Source organism: Pavona decussata, unplaced genomic scaffold (assembly GCF_977016875.1).
Source record: "Pavona decussata unplaced genomic scaffold, jaPavDecu1.1 SCAFFOLD_127, whole genome shotgun sequence".
NCBI classification, from domain to species: Eukaryota; Metazoa; Cnidaria; class Anthozoa; order Scleractinia; family Agariciidae; genus Pavona; species Pavona decussata.
The window spans coordinates 1,527,024-1,544,446 of record NW_028145541.1 but is presented as its reverse complement, the minus strand read 5'-3'; the positions used below and the strand labels follow the sequence as shown (position 1 = coordinate 1,544,446).

Genomic DNA, 17,423 nt, shown 5'->3' with positions numbered 1-17,423 from the left:
TTAACGTCTGTGTCAAAAAGTGTTGAGTTTCTTTACTCCATCTGAGCAATCAGTGCGATATCGATATGGTCCGTAGCCAATCAGAGAAGCGTAGCATGACGTGGAAGGGTCACGTGATCAAAATGGGCCAATCAGAAGGCCGGATTTTTACTTGTCATTCCAGCGCCATTTTGCATCCCGCTCACTCGTTTCTGCCCAAAATATTTGACACGAGTCGAACGGTGATGTTCAAGATAAAAAGAATCATTTTGCCACTGATGATAGTTGTCTGCTCGGCCAATCACGTCCCTTTAATTGATGTACAAAGAGCAGACATGAAATAAACCTTCACGTTCTGATTCAGTTATCTTTTGGTTCCAGGCTGGTGCAGTGCTGTTGACTTTCATCGTCGGCCTGTTTACATTCTGGTGTTTTTTTCTTTAACAACATTGGACTCAAACGGTCAGATGCTTGGATAACTCGTACGATAACATCTATTGACGATCAAAAAACTGAACTCTGTACTGTTGTAGGAGTCTTTGGGTTTGTCTATCTAAACACTGTGCATACTTTAGAATTTAAGGGGCAGTGTAACCTATTTTTAGTGTCACTATGGATGGCCAAAACCGTATTTATTTCAAGGGAATCGTTAAAATCATGATTGAGTTTGTTAACAATAACCCTGCTAGTGCACAGAAACTACTATTAATTATACTTCGCTGCGCATGGCTAGGATGGAAGTGGATTGCAACTTGAAAACGTTGGCCAACTTTTTCAAGTTCTTCCTGTGTATTTTGGAGAAGTCGGTGAAAACTGATTATAGTTCGTTCTTCCTGGGAGAAAACCCTTAATATTTTCTTCTCGGTGTTGTAAGAGCAACTGCGTGTTACAAACCAGATTATTTGTAAAATATTTCAGCGGTTTTGACCAAAATACAGCAAAATCGCCGTGACAGTGCCCCTTTAATAGCTGCGGTTGGTAATATCTAGCAAATTCAAAAGATTCCCTACACTTTATTAAGCTGCGAATTTTTTAGAAACACTCAAATGACTTGTTGGCCAAAGAAATATTTTCAAGTAAACATGACAGCAGAAACTCAGTGTAACTCGTAAACCAAATAAATCTGTAAATTTTAATATGTTGCGACTTCCGTTTGTTGATATTTGTGACAATCTCTTGTAAACTCTGTAAAAGTAAAGCTTAAATATATGTAATTGAAATATAAACCCTAAGTAAGTCTAAACCCTAAGTAGTCTTTAAGTGAAGAAATCCTGTCCAACAGATTTGATTGTAAGGATCGTTGGAAAGATTTCAAAAAATGGGTGAAAGAGAATTTAATAAACGTTGCTAGCAGAAGGTCACGTTTAGCAGTTCATTTTGTAAGTAATATATCAAACACACAGAGGAGTGTTTCATCCAATTTCGAACTAGAATACAGAAAAGTGGACTGAAAAAACGAGCCGAAGTCGCGTTTTTTTTTTTTAAACCAACTTCGACGTGTTTGGAAATAAGATGAAATCCTCAGATTTCTAGTGTTTGATATAGCTTCTCAAAGCATAATTCTTGGAGAAAATCAAAGCAAAAGTTCACCAAATTTTATAATAATCAAGACCACATTTCCAAACCTCCTACACGGTACTAGTTTCCTTTGTTTTCTCTTCATGAATTATTAATGAGTCTGGGAAACGTCTCTCACGTCCTTTTCAGAGAGGCCTGGGGCAAAATCTTTCTGTAGTATTTGTAATTGTAGTTAATCCTCATAAAGGGGCAAAAGGTAGCAATTTCTTCTGTAAGCTGTGGTCCATATTCACGATTTTATATTTCTTTTAAACTAATGTACCCATTTATCATACTTGTCTGTTAAACGTTTTAAGTATTTCGATTGAAATTTAGTGGTATCCGATTCCCCAGCCAGTAGCATCAATTTCAGCGCTCGAGCTTCATAAAACCCCTCCCAGTAATTCACACTCTTGTTCACTCGCTCCTTTGTTGCTATAGAAACAGTCGGCTCAGGGCATTCCAGATGGTCCTTCTTTGCCACCCTAGGGAGAGGGGGTGGATTTTTCTCTGGATCCAGCTTATGAGCCCGCAGTGCTTCTTGTCGCTCAATAACGCGGTCGCAAACATGACATTCAAAATGAGCATACATACGATGACCGAAGTTGACTTTGTCCCACTCTCCTAAAACACGCCACGGTCGTTCGTCCACCATCTTGTGAAGAAATTCGTTCGTTATATGATTGGGGTCTTTGTACTTCATATACTCGGCGTATTCCGTGTCATTGGAATTGAGGTATTTTATAAACTCTGCAAGGTCTTTCGGGTGTTTAAAGTCGTTCACAAATATCCCAGATTTCTCATTCGGCATCCAGTCTTTCGAGACGGGCGATCCCATAACAATGGGAACAGCTCCCACCTCAAACGGACGAAAGAGCTTTTCCGTCATGTAATCATTACACACAGCGTTCTCAAACGCGATGTTGAATTTATACTGAGAAAGAAACTTGTAATATGCTGGACTTTGAAGCTTAAGAAAGCCGTCAATCTCTTCAGGTATTTTACGGTTATTAAGGCAGCGTCCGTAGGAGTCAACATCCATGTATTGCATTAGTTCCTTCACGTACCTCTCTCGGTCAGACGGAGTGTGACAATCGCTTTGTACATAGACAACAGGGGCTAAACCCTTGTCCTTTTGCAATCTAAAAAAATTACAGAAGTTTCATATCAGTTCTAAAACCCGCATCAAACTCGAAAATACGCGGGGAACAACGCAGAATACTAAGCGATCACGTTTTGGGTTTTTTTTTTTAGTTCTTCCCCACGGATTTTCGAGCAACAGAGAGACTCAGCGGAGACTGTTTGCAGTCTAGTTACGCGACAGTGGAAATCCACATTTAGATGACTTTTGTTCGCCCATTCAACTCAAGTCTGCAAGCAAATTCATGCACAATTCTTTGGTCGACTCGCGTTTGTCTTTGGCCCGACTAAAAGTCAACAGGTTCAAGGTATGTCTGTCAGCAGTGAGTTCGACAAACAAATTACAAGAAGACTGGAAACGAAATTAGGCGGGGAGTAGAACAACTGCACATCCCTGACCTGTTTTTCTCCTCGATTGGTACCGCGGGCGTTTTCGTCCAGTCGCTGAGATCTTTGATGTAGTGAGTGGATAAAGGATAGTCTGACTCACGGCGAAATGTTGCTGTGTGATTAAATAAACTGAAAAACAAAAACAAAAATACTTCAAAGGCCGTTCAGTATTCCAATCTACACAGAACTGACATTAGGGAGCTTAAGCAACGACGACGGCAACGGCAACGAAAACGTCAGCCGAAAATATATCTTTATTTCATTTGTGTTACTTCGCGATTATTTCAACTCGCTCAACTTTTACAAAAAATGGCGAACTATCAGGAAACAAATTGGTAGGAGTGGCGTACAAGTTAAGGTGATTCCATCGAATTGCATTGCGCATCCTTGCTGCGCATAATTTTTCGCGTCATTTAGCGCGTGCACGAGCGCGCGCACGCACAACATTACGGGATTTCCTTGAGGCTAAGCTCGGCAGGAAGATAAATGGTCTTTTTCTTCTAAACGAGCACGGTGACCCCCATTTTTTAATGCATCAATTTAAATGTCATACGGTTGACCACTATATATCGCGATTTAAAGAAAAGTTTAATACTCCACTTTGAGATATTTTTATTTGAATGCTTTAAAAAGCACGTATTTAAGTAGTGCTGCTTACGTGCACACGCAGCAAAATCTTTAATTTCTTTCATAATCTTTATTCCAGTTCAATTAAAATAGTTTGTTGTGTAAGATTAAAGTAAATTTTGTTGAACTGCTTCGGTGTTTTAATGCAAGAAATTAATTTTTCTAGAAATGATAGTTCCCTTTTCTGATTACTAGCGTTCCTAATATAAACCTCGCGGGTCATCCATTTACTATAATGGTCATCCAGGTTGCACAAAAACGAGCACGGTGACCCCCATTTTTTATTTCATTTTTGTAATGCTCATAACATAGTCATGAACTGGACCAAGTCTTAGACAATTTTAAATACTCCTTCTTTTTCGGTGGAATCACCTTAAGAAAGAAAATGAAAAATTTACCGTCGTGCGTTCACGTTCTCCACAAAACCTTAAAGTGCCCATAACGGAATTTTTTTTTATTTTCTCAACTAAATCTTTACATCACGCGAAGAACGTCGGCGAAAAAAATTTTCGATTTGCATGAAACGCGAATTTTTTATGAATTTTACAAATCTTTAAAATCCTATTTTATTGCGGTCCACCCGCCCCGCTGATGAGAATGCCGACGGGCTCACAATAGGGCCACGTGACATGGTCTGTGACGTACATTCAGGAACTCTCGAGTCTATGCACTCACTTGACCTTCAGTAAAGTACATTCGCGGCAGAAAGAAAATCGTCAGATTCACCGGTAGGAAGGAAAAACTTAGCTCCAAATAAGTATATTCCATGGCAGAAAACTTATCTGACACAGAAAGTGAGCAAACTGCTGAAGAAAGCAGCTAGGACGAGTTTGAAAGCGTCGAAGTCGAGGCGATAAATGGCGTCCACGAAACAAGTAATACGTGTGAAGATGATGACACACTCGAAACGTACGCGGACGAGCCGATAGCAGACGAAGAATGGCTAAAAAGATATCGCAAGGAACAAGAGGAGAAGCGACGACTCGAGGAAGATTTAACGAAACGCTTGGAGAATAGAGTGCGTGTTAGTGGATGGTAAAGTTCTCACCTTGCATTTTGCATACGCGCTCTTCATTATCATCTGTCAAAACTATGGCCAAGTACTCACGTACATTCGAACGAATTATTTTCCATGTAGATGTACTTGTGGTAACTGTAGCCGTGATCTGCTAGCAAATATCAGCGAGTGCTACTGCTGCAAGGAAACTCGATGGCAATTGGGAAGCGCTGACTAGCGACATTGTTCTCGCGGAACTACAGGAAGGACACGTGTTGAACTGTGATAATAATAGCTTGTCTCGTTCTCTGAAATTTCGGCCGTAAATTTAATTGAGGATGGAAGTTGTTAGCTTGTCAAATGAACAGGTTAATTTCCTTTTTGTCACTGTCCCACAGTTTACGAAATCCATGGTATCTTTTAGGCGCATACGTCTTGCGAAATGTTCGAAGTCTAACAAGAGTTGGCGTCTAATGTAATTCCTGTCTGTCACCGGTGTCGGGACAAATTTGAGCCCTTTAGAAATAACGTTAACAGCCTGTCGCTAAGTTGTTTGTTTGAAAAATTCTTCATGAATTTCTCGTGTTTTTCTCTTTGTGTCTCAATCCGTTTTTTAGCCAATTTTTTTTCTGCGCTCTTTGCGCTTGTTATTTGTTTTGCGCCCTTTTTTATTTTGAACCCCCGTTGTGGTGGTTGGGTTTTCAGAGATAACGCTGTTATACTTTTCAACATTTTTATTGTTTGCAGAATTCTGCAACACATTTGTGTACAATATTTGTTTGAGCTCGTTGAATTCTCTTCTGCAGTTTATCTACCTTATCTACATCGTGGTTTACAATGTTTTCTGTGTTCGCCGAGTGCGACTGTTCTCGCATCGATCTATTTACATCAGTGGTAGCATTTGTGCTAGTATTTTTTGAGAGCTTGGTCTCAACGAAACTTCGCGGATCTCACGATCTATGAGAATAAATACCAAAACAATTACGCCATATTTTATAAAACTTGCGACTGAGTTAACAGTGAGGTCAAACTAATAATAAAGTATAAACCTCAGAAGGTTAAAACGCTTAGAATGTCACAAGCGGGTGTGAATATTCAGTATCGAAAGCTTACCATTCGCTTTTCCCTGCTCCTCTTCGAAGGTGGCTCTTGGTCTTCGTCTTCCTTTCGCTTAGCTGTTTTAAAGGATAAACACAAACGCGATGTCATCTTACTTCAGTTCACGTTTTAAGTTTAAACCTGAATTCATCAGCCTTGTGAAATCCTCGTCATTTAAGTGCATCGAGCACAAGGACGAGGTCTTTCCAGGCGCGCGTCCACATCTTCCTCCGCTCCAGCATAAAATCGATCCATTTCTTTCGCCTCCTCAGTCTTTGCGGGCATGTGGTGCCGAAGAAAGGAATCCTGTGCATGCTTATTCCATTCGCTTCGTCTCTGATGTTTCCACATCTCGCTGCAACACATCTTTCCGGCATTTTCGAGAAACATGCAGAAATACCGCGACTTGTTTTCAGTGAGATCCAGAGAAAGGCTGAAGTCACGTGTTCCTGAATCTACGTCACAGCTCTTGCTAAACCGAGAGGAGACTAATGCGAATGGTGGGCCAAAATGGCGGCAAATTTGAACGTCTTATAAAATTCATAAAAAATTCGCGTTTTCTGCAAATCGAAAAAATTTTTCACTGAAGGTCTTAGGGTGATGTTTAGATTCAGATAAGAAAATAAAAAAAATTCCGATATGGGCACTTTAAATGTGGTCATTTCACGTTGTTGTTCGGCAGAGGACGGCAAAGAAATGTACCAAAACGTAAAACGCACGTGCAGAGCGATTGTTTTCCTCATTAAACCTATTGTTTTGCGACGTTATCGTTGCCGTCGCCGTCGCCGTCGTCGTTGCTTGAGCTCCCTATTTGTTCGGTCCGTATTGAGAAAACACTGGTCGCGTGTTTTTAACAGCCTGAACTAGCATTTTTCTTTATTAACATGAACGGGCTAAATTCCGGAAAAAAGCTCTCGAATCTCAGACACTAAAATCCTTCGGATAGTAAGACCCGTCCACCCCCCCCCCCCTCCCCCCTTCAAAAAAAGCCCATTGCCTGTTCGACTACGAGGAGTCCATTATTTTTCTCAGGGATAGTAGAGCGCGAGCGAACAAAGCAAGCGCGCGAAAATTGTCTCATAACGGTATAATATTGATGGCTCATTATCTCCAAAAAATGCATGGTTACCTCCCCAACTTTCTGCTTGGATTCCAATAGCCATTGCTAAGATCTGCCTTCCCGCATTGTCATAAACCGCGCAAAAATAGCTCTGTAATCTCAGACAGAATTAATTAGATCCAACGTCAATTCAACAAGTTCACCGTTTAACGCTTTTTTTGCCTTCAACTTTTATTCAGGATTCAATTTACCGTTATCGGAAGGTGGGGGTTCCGGATGCCACAAAACCTCCCCAAATCAAAAATCCTCATCATAAAACTAACCCACAAACGTCTTACTGAACACTTATAATGATTCCGTCGCCATACTTACCTCAGTGCGTCCTCAAAGGTCAACATCCAGTTGTTCTTTGGCGACTCCTCGTGAAATAAGGCCCACTCGTCCCAAGGCCTTCGTGGCAGCGGTAAGTCATCAGCGCGTAAGTCCGTGCCGTAAAAGACAAACGCTCGTGTGGCGGGGTCATTTTTGAGCCCGCGATCAATGGACGTAATGCACGAGCCTTTCTCGCACGTGATCAAGTGATTGTTTTGATTGCGGTTATGCGGAAATAGATCCTTAGTCCACCATATTAGGATGGGTTTTGTTCCCTCAGGAATCAATGGAACTGAGTTTTTGGTGTACCGTGATTTGTGCGCATGCTCTGTTGATGTTCCGACGTCGTCATGAAGACCGGCTGAAAATATCGAAAGGCGCGGGAAATGTATTTCATATGTTTTATCTAAATTGTATTGTAAATGACAAGCAGCTTAGACTACAAACCAGTACACAAATTAAGCGTAAACAAGATAATTCTCGCAAGAAGATGGCACAGCCTACAGACTTCAAGCAGATTAATTACTTTGACGCGGCCACTTTCCACGCTGGCGCTTTCTGGTTTTTAAATCCCACTTAACCTTCCACGACGCGAAAGGAGATTGGGTAATTTCTTTCTTTTTTGTTTTGTTTTGTTTTGTTTTTAAATTTTCGGGCGAGCTCTGGGCTTACTATTTGTTCACGCTTTCATGCGTTTATGTGTGCTATTAACATTAGTTCTTCAAAACGGAGATGGTAGCTACATTAAGCTTGAATCCCACTCCCTTTTGTTAAATATGCGAACAAATGCTTAAATATCAAACATTCTTCCGACAAATACTCGGCTTGTACTTCGAAGGAACTCAACTATGACATACACGCTAACTTAAAACAATGATATTTTTATGGGCCATGCATCTGCCAATCAAACTCACCCTTTTCATCCGGGGAACACTTCCCGTCAGCCGCTGAGCAATGTGATTGACTGGTATTTTCGTCTCCTTTCGCTGTCGTTTCACATGTTCCCATGGAAACCAAAACTAAAAGAATAACGAGATCATTAGAAAATGTGTACACCTTAGAGGGTGTTCAGATTGAAAACAAAAACGTCATATAATGACCCCAGAGCCAGACTGCAAGAGCTCCACGCCAGATCTGGACGAACCTTGTTTTGGCTTGACCACGCACAGTCCACCTTTTCTTTCAGGCTAAGCCGAGTATCAAACCAGCAGAGCACGATCACGAAAGCTAAGGGTTTGAAAGAGAAGGGATTGGGGCGCGCGCCCCTCCCTCGTCTGGTCCTAATCCTCCACGTCTTAGTTTTCTCTCCCCGTTAATTTTCCAATGCCACAGCAGAAAATTTGAGAGAGAAACAGACAAACTGCAAGCAGTCTATGTTTTGGCAGATTGGGGAATTTTTTTCCTTCTTCGTTTTTGCTTGTTTGTTTCTTAAATTACGTTTTTTCGCCAACGACTGACCGGCCACAAAATTTTTCCAATAAATAATGGTGCAGTCGAATTAATGGGCTTTGCAGGTAAAACGATGGCTGCACAACTTTGCTGTGGGCCAAAATATGTTACGCGTTGACAAACGGCGGGGTTTCAGCGTAAATAGCCCTTGCCATGGCCGTGTCATGAGAGAGCAGAGTGGTAACTATTCCATTATACTGAATTAGTTGGAAAAAATGGAATTGAATTCTCGGATGTGAACGTTGACGCCCATTTTCGGAAATGTTTGTTCATTCCTGCCTCGTACCCAGACACCTCTCTGGTCTTTCGTCTTCCCATGGTGCCTTGCATTCCGCGCTCATCAGTGTTCATTCCAAAAAATGACCGGCTTACATGCCAAGCAACTTCGATGAACGACTGGGAATTTCTAGCAACTGACATCTAAGTCGCTACAACTGGCATTATATAACTTGCTAAAAGAAATTATGCACTAATCATTGTTGGGAATTTGATACAAGAATCACTGCTTACCACAAACGGAAACAAAGATAGCATTGATCCTTATCACAGTTCTATTCACGGCCATCATAATCAATCAATCAATCAAATCTGAAATGAAACCAACAGAACATAAATGCAACAAATATATATATAAAGTACAACATAACTTTTTGTCTGTCATCGGTTTTCAAGAATATGAAACGTTTTTTCACTCGGTTTGTTATTGCAGCAAGCTTGCGCGTCTGTTGCGTATCTCGCTAAATAAATAATCAATAACATGCACCAAGCTAACTTGAGGTTAATCAGGGTGACCCTCACGGGTAACAGTCCAGGTGGAATTTGGTATTGGGTATTGCGGAGGAAGGAAAACCGGAGAACATGGAGAAAAACCCTCGGAGCAAGGACGAGAACCAACGACAAACTCAACCCACATATGACGCCAAGACCGGGAATCGAACCTGGGCCACATTGGTGGGAGGCGAGTGCTCTCACCACTGCGCCATCCCTGCCGCCCCCTCCCTCCTGATTGCTAGACCGTTTTAAAACTCATAAAGACGCTCACAAACATTCTTTGTGGGTTAAATGAGCGAAGGCATGTTATCAGCAAACGTTGATGCGTCAAGATCAAAGAACAAGCAAATAATTTATCGCAGATGTTAATGGGACTTTAACTCCGAAATCGACCCTTCAATGGCTCTTCATATTAAGAGTTCCAGGGATAAAATCCCAAAGTGTGACCATTCAAATGAAAGCTACTGAGCAGTACTTTCCTGTGGTGCTGTTTATTATGCTGTACAAGGTGATTCTAACTTTTGAGTCAGTGGATGAAATCCTAAGTGAGACCATTCAAATGAAAGCTACTGAGCAGTACTTCCCTGTGGTGCTGTTTATTTTTCTGTTGAAGGTGGTTCTAAGTTTTGTGTCTGTCGATTAAATCCTAAAGTGTGACCATTCAAATGAAAGCTACTGAGTAATACTTTCCTGTGGTGCTGTGTATTACTATTTCGTACCGTTCCGTTCTGTACAAGGTGGTTCTAACGTTTCAGTGACTCTGTATATAAAATACTGATAAGTAACCATTCAAATGAAAAATACCGACCCGCAGTATATCGGCGTTTAATATCCTTTACAAGATGGCCCTTCTAAAGTTTGAGGCAGTAAACCACAAATCCGTATCATTTTGGGATCATTCAAATGTGATGCGGTTTGTTCGAAAAATTTCTTTTGTGCGTATATTTACTGAGAGAATACAAGAACATCCCCCCTCGCAATCTTCACTTTTGTGTTTGTAATAAAAGAAAAATCTTCTGTTCACCTTGTAGAAAAATGAAGAACTGCAAAAAATGCTTGGAACGTTGAAAGCAGATTGATTCATGATTGCGCGCGGTATCAATATCTCTAGCTCAGGTAAACTTTCCTTTCAGCTGACAAACGCAATTTTTCAAACTCTGTCATGTGGTTTGGCTTGAATTAAATCGCATGAAAAAAATTCTCATAACAAAGCCTAAAATATGCATAATAAACATGACTTCAAATCCCAAGATCGGGTCACTTAATAAAAGGAATATTTACGTACACTAAAACCGCTCAAATTGTTTCTTGCAATGAAGTTTTAACTTGAAGAACATTTTAGGGAACAGAATCCATTTCCGCGAATTTACGAGTTGATGTTTGCTTTCCGAAATTTCAATTGTCAAAAATCCCAGCTTGCTTCCTTTTTATCTACTGGAAAACAAAAGGAATTGATTTTCCGAGTTACGAAAGTGCGAGGTCAGTGACATGGCTCTAAAGAGCACGCCACACATTTATTTTTTATGACAATTCAATCCAAATTTCTGGGACGTTTTATTCACGTCTTTCTTTCGAGCAGACATTCCTTATACAGGACCGAGGCGTGCCTCTGACACGAAACAGGCAGACTGACCTCATCAGCACACGGACTTTAGCTCTGAATCGGAGGTGGAAATCAATAAAAAAGAGCAATTTTATTGTTTACAAGTCTACGTCAATATAAGACCAAGGGCCGATTCAAACTTTTGCACTTGTAGTTTACAAGCTACGTCGTTGGTTTGACAGACTTGACAAGCGGATCGAAAAAAAAGCTCAATCAAATGTTCTTCAAAAACGAGTTCGATAACCATAGTTAGACTTTTAACAATGTTACGTAACTCATTTTATGCATGAGCGTGTTATAACACCGGCCCAGATGTTTGCTTACAAGTGTATAAACGTTTTATTGGCCCCCGCGGCTTCGTCAGCGCTTCGTGAAGCTTCCGTGCGCCAAAAAAAATAGATAGCCGAAGGGCATGTTAGTTTTTAACCTTTTGCTCTTTTTTTATTTAACCAGGTGAAAATTGACTCCTCTCAAAGCGGAAATTTCCTTACATATCGAGCGGCATTTCGTATCAGCTGGTGAAAGATGCTATCTTATATAATCGAGTTTCCTTGAGTATTTTCTAAAAGTGTAAGAGCAGCCACTACGACCTGTTTACATTCACCTCTAATGCTTATTCTACTTTAGCGAATTATGTCAAGAAGACAAATGAACAGGCTCTTTAAGAACTCATGGATTGTCTTAGCAGTGGGAATAATATTCGTACCATCGCTTTTTCTCCTTTTCGACTTGATATCGCATTCAAAGCGGCCGGCCAACAACCTGGTGTTATCAACCACAAAATCCACGGAATTCCATCGCCTGCAGCCAACAACAATTCAAAATCTTCTTGAGGAAGAATTTTCTAATCATTTGCCGGAGAAAGACAGCAAAGGGAGTTTAGAGGCAATGGAAATTTCCATTCCTCTGTACGACTCAAGTTACGACAGCTGTTTGAACATTCGCAGTGATAAGTCAGAAAAGTTAAACTTTCACGTGCTTCCAACGGGAAACGTCATCTACTCAGCGTTCTTAGACTTCAGATTCAAGGAAGAGGCTTTCATTCGTCTTGTTTCAATTTTGCCGGCCTATGGTGAGATGACGCAAATGTATTGCCATTTCATGGACTTGAAGACCTTCGAATTCTTTAGTAGTATCGTGGAAATTGAAGAACTAGGAGAAAATCATGGTTACGCCTATCAGGGATTTATATCCTCGTGTGATTTGTCTGAGCAAATCGACAGTTATACGCTATGTTCAGTGAACATTTCTACTGCACCAGAAGCAGATCAACAGACTCCTCACAACACGAGATTAATTCCTTTACATGTTATTGACCGCAGGGTAAATGCGAAAACTTATAGCCTTTGCGTTCCTCCAATATCTGGTGATATATCCCCTGCAAGGCTTGTAGAATTCATAGAACTGTCCCAGATTCTAGGCGTGTCCCATTTCACGTTTTACAACTCAAAAGCCACTAATAAAACTCTCGAGATTCTCCGCTACTATAAAGGAAGAGGTTTAGTGAGTATTTTGCCTTGGAAACTACCTCGGTTTATTGCTTCTAATATCCAAGATTACGGACAAACTACGGCTCTGAATGACTGCCTGTACAGAAACATGGAGCGGTTCGATTACACTGCGTTTAACGGTCTGGACGAATTCATCGTCCCACTTCAACATCAAACAGCTTCCCACATCTTTCAGAGTTTAAACGATGAGGATGCCGCCGGTTACTGTTTTCAAAATTTTATTTTTTACACCGAAAAAACAACCATAAACGACTCAGGAACTCGGCTTGTTACACGAAGATTCACTTCAAGGGCTAAATTTCCGACCAACCAGCTGTCAAGATGTATTGCAAATCTCGACAAAGTTTTTTCTTTAGATTTCAATGCTATCACAAATCCCGTGGAAAGTTATTACACCGCACGTGACCTGGAACCGAGTCTCGGTTACGTGTTTCACTATGACGAAGCTGAATGCAATGATGGACAGGAGGACTGCGCAGACTCGTACCAGGACCTCACGATGCTAAAATACCGTGATGAGTTGGAAATGAGGTTTAATGAGACAATGAACAATTTGAGGCGTTCTGGATTAGCATAAGGTCACGTGATACATAACATTTTGAGAAAAAAAAAACCCAGCACAAAAGAGGGAAAAGAAAAGAGAAACGTGGATAGGAATACAAAAGAATGTTGCTTCAACATCCTAAAAACTTCCCCATGTTATAGTATTGACACCCTTAAGTCCCCCAAAAAGTAAATTTGTTGCTCGCAGCACTGAAGGTTGAGAAGTAGCAAGTCTCATTGTTACTCTTACAGTTTTAGAATGGCTCTTGGATTTTAGCCCAAGATATTTCAGAAATGTTGAAGACCACAAATAAAAAATGGAAACCACAACAGAATTCAGGCCACATATTACATTTTGTCCCTGTTTCAAACCCACGCCACTTTGGCACCCGTGGGCGAGTGAAGGGATGGGGTGGGGAGGGGGGGGTGGGGGTGAGTGCTCACACTCAATAAAGTTTTATATGGGGAGGCTCCATCTTGAGGTTCCAACCCTTACTCTTGTATAGCATCTTTGACAGAAAAGGTAACCCTTTCATGATACTGTAGAAAACCTGCACCTCTTTTCATGGGGTCTGTTCAAGATATTTTGACAGGCCCTCTAAAATACCTAAATTACAGTTTTCCGTACCTTTTGCTATACTTCAACTAGTGAAAATCTATATCCTGTAATATACCTCCAGCCTGAAAAAGGTATCCCTTTCAGGTGGAATGTCTGTGTATAGTCCATTATAAGGAGTACCCCCCTCCCCCATGGACTTTGGTGAAAGGTATGCACTCTGGCCACTGGGCAAAATGCAGTTAAAGTAACTGATGGCAAGCTGAGTGAATCATAAGTTACAATCTGTTTGAAAACTCTTCTACAAAAAGGCACAGTAATCGGCCCAAAAAAAACCCTCAAAAACGGTAATGCGGTTGGCACTAAACTTTACCAAAAAATCCCTCAAAAACGTCTCAACCAAAAACATCTCGCACACGCAACTAAGTACACGTAACATGCTTACGAAACTCAAAATGTGCGCGCTCTATCCTCGCTCATGCCAGTTCGTGTTCTGTCTTCTTAACACAATTAGTAGTAGATATTTAACAGTATTTAACTCTACAGGATTTGTTTGACACTGTACAAAATTTTGTCGCTGTCAATGTCAGTGATAAAGTATAAATGTATCGACTGAGGGCAACTTCTGTAAAATACCAGAAGCAAGGAATTCAAGGAGATTCATTACTGGTAAAGTATATAAGGGCCTGCATGTTGTTTCTTTGTAGTATGGATACATTTGAACATTTGAAAACAAAGATTTGAAGGGAAGTCCAGACCCCCAGATCCACCCCGCTGGATCCGCCACTGCACTGCACTTTAACGTAATTTATTACACCACGAATCCCCATGTTTCTCTCTCTCATATTGCCTTCCCCATTTCCCCTTCCCAGCAATGCACTCTGCAGTAACACCAAACTGATAACTTCCTTCCTTTCTTGTTATAAAGAAAAAAAAGTATAATTAGCACATGTGGGGGCAGGGGAGTGAGGGAAGGAAGAGGGAGAGTTTTGGGGGGCCAAAAAGTGGTTTCTCAAATTCAGAATACTAATCTACAACATTGTCTGGAGACTGTCAGGTAAAAACAATGATTATTTTGTGGCTACATCATCATTAGTGTCTAAAAGTATGATTAACTCTACAGCAGCATTAGGTATGGTGCAGTGGTGAGAGCACTCACCTCCCACCAATGTGGCCTGGGTTAAATTCCCAGACGGAACAACAGAAAGAACAAAAGAGTAGAAATAAGCCAAATGACAGAAAGTTTTAGTGTGGACTTGTTCAATGTTTGAGCACAGTTACTCAAACAGTCCTAAAGACCTTGTACTACATTAATAATTATTGCCTGCCTGGTTTTTATTTTGGTACTTGCTCTGGTTTCCTAACATCAAGAAGTGTGAGAATTCCATGCTGCGCAAGTATACTCTAGTTAAGGTATCACTAAGTTTTGTAGGCCCTTGTCCTAACTGTGTTGTCACATAGCTCAAGGGAGTTCTATGCACAATTCCTGGTATTATTAGCATTGGTGAAATGGTACCCCCAGCATATAATTGATAAATGAGTACATAATTAATATAAGCATATTTATACTAAACCAGTGAATAGCGTTTTTCCACATTTTGATTGGTTACTCAAACTCCTGATAGCATTTCCTATTCATTTCTCTGTACTGATCTTGACCTCATGTTTAAAGTTTTATGCCAGTTTGCCAGAAACATTAAGCAACTAGAAGGGGCTGGCTATCCACTACTTTGTCAATTTATAATGTTATTCACCTCCATGTCTGTGAATGATGGTACATAAATCCTGGCCAGTTATTGTATTTGTGATTGATATGAAAGTTACAATATACTCTTCAGGTCATAACTTTGATAATGTGTACTTCCTTATGTTTGCTTGGACTTAACACTCGACGGCATTGAACCTTCTCAAACACATTAATAATTCATGAAGAGAAAACAAAGGAAATCACTACTGTGAAGGAGGTTTGGAAATCTTAAAATTTTATCCTAAAATTTTGTGAACTCTTGCTTTAACACTCTTCCTCATGTTTGATATATTACTTTACAGTTTTTTGGATTCATTTGTGTTTGAATTACAAATTCAGTCAAACCCAGACATTTGGGTTCAAATGAGTTTAATATTATTGGACAGTTTGATTACTTAAAGCGGGTGTTTGCTGTGCTGAACAAGATGGTTCTAAGTTTGGAGTTTGTGGTTTTTTTCATTTTCACTTTTTTTCAGAAAAGTTTTTATGAGAGTAGAAAAATATGAACAATGTACACTGGCACTCACAGGACATAAGGGTTTGGGGTTTTCACCCCTTGAATATTAGGCCAGGCAAACAAAGGTCTAAGGGGAAGCTATGGGTTGGACATCAAACAAAAGCTATTTAAATGTATGTGGAAAATAGATGTTATACAAGAAATTTAATCATAAAATATTGATGAAATTTTATACAACAAAAAACTGAATAACTCAAGATCACTTGATTCCAGGATGTTTAGAGAAAATTTAGCAAGCAAAACAGCGACGCTCTCTCAGGTTATAACAAACCTTTTTACATTTCAATATTAGCAACTTTTGGCATTTTCTTTACTATTCCATAATTTAGTATTACCATTCCTATTGTATATTTATTGTAATATACTTATTTCTGCATTGTGCATGTTACACAATTCAGCCTTAGTAGGCTGCGCTGTAAAAGTTTTAATAAACTATCTATCTTAATCTATCTCTCGATTTGCTTTTACTTGGTATGCGCAAAAATTCTAGACGAGTGCTTCTTTCAAACAGGTATCTTAATTATAAGTATAAATCAACCAGACAGGATAAATATATGAATTACAGATACACGTAGTGTACTGTTTATACTGTGTACAGTCACAATGATTTGCCATGAGTTTGAAGTCTTATTTCTTCGAGTAATAGTCAAATTTCGACTTTATTTTCCGTTCCGGTTTTCCTCAAAAAATTCTCAAACGAAGGTTTAGAATAATCATCGAACAGAAAAGTGTAAATAGCTTACTGAGCTATGAAGATTAGCTTACATCATCGATCAACATGCGATCAATTGGCCTAAGTGGAAGTGGTAAAATAGCCATGAGCTAGACACAATCCTGAATCGTCATGGAGCGAGATGTTTCACCAAAGGCGAAACAAGTAAAAAACGAAAACAGTTCGCTTACCTTTCGATCCAATTACTTCAGACAGTGCAAAGAATTGATATTACCAAGAAACAAATGGTGTCCCCAAGAATGCGTGAAACGTTGACTTTCAATAAAAAATTTTCCTCGTACATTTCTGCCAGGCGTTCCTCTGCTAGCCACCAGTCTCCTGTAGGTCAATTGCAAAATGTGCGGATTTTCGCCAGCTGAGAGACGCTCTTCCGACTCGTCACGCAATCTTTCCTCCCCAACGAAAGGCTCTGATGTGAAATAATTATCTTTCAAACAATTTATGTTATGTGAATTCAATATCTTTTTCTAAAGTCCTGACGTATATGATCAAGTAATTTTAAACGTAAAAGCAGTTGTAAATGCCACAGGAATACCAGGCTCCTAGAATCTGCATTTCGCTGGTAAAGGGAGGGATACTAAAAAACTGGAGAAAAATTGCACTAGTACAAAATTAAACTACATTGCATTCAACTTCAGAATTCAAATAGTTCCAGGAGGGGGACATTGGGGAGTTCTGAACACCGCAATACCGCAGAAAAAAATTGACAAATACCGCAATATCGCAAAAGAGATCGCCAAATACCGCAATACGTCCAATACCTTGTCAAAAAA

At 40.1% G+C, this 17,423-nt stretch overlaps 3 protein-coding genes across 4 annotated transcripts in view; 2 read left to right on the top strand and 1 right to left on the bottom strand.

Moving 5' to 3' along the window:
- The window catches only part of LOC146469140 (protein sel-1 homolog 3-like), a 34,787-nt gene extending 33,666 nt beyond the window's left edge, over positions 1-1,121 (top strand). The window contains exon 24 of the mRNA XM_085123789.1: positions 361-1,121. Coding sequence (XP_084979915.1) covers positions 361-423 — 63 coding nt within the window. The 3' untranslated portion in view covers positions 424-1,121. The remainder of the gene's footprint in view (positions 1-360) is intronic.
- Positions 979-16,938, bottom strand: LOC146469138 (GDP-fucose protein O-fucosyltransferase 4-like). Of its 2 annotated transcripts, none has more exons than XM_085123790.1 (6): positions 16,821-16,938; positions 9,180-9,257; positions 8,135-8,239; positions 7,221-7,581; positions 3,076-3,195; positions 979-2,678 (listed from the first exon to the last, which is right to left on the bottom strand). In XM_085123790.1, the coding sequence occupies exons 2-6, from the start codon at positions 9,235-9,237 to the stop codon at positions 1,811-1,813; spliced, it is 1,512 nt and encodes a 503-aa protein (XP_084979916.1). In that variant the 5' UTR covers positions 9,238-9,257; positions 16,821-16,938; the 3' UTR covers positions 979-1,810. The 2 variants fall into 2 exon arrangements, with proteins under 2 accessions (XP_084979916.1, XP_084979917.1); XM_085123791.1 differs by lacking the exon at positions 16,821-16,938 and adding an exon at positions 14,446-14,470.
- On the top strand, positions 11,438-13,477 carry LOC146469139 (beta-1,4-galactosyltransferase galt-1-like). The gene has a single exon (XM_085123687.1). The coding sequence runs from the start codon at positions 11,677-11,679 to the stop codon at positions 13,129-13,131; it is 1,455 nt and encodes a 484-aa protein (XP_084979813.1). The 5' UTR covers positions 11,438-11,676; the 3' UTR covers positions 13,132-13,477.
- Positions 16,939-17,423: the final 485 nt, after the last annotated feature.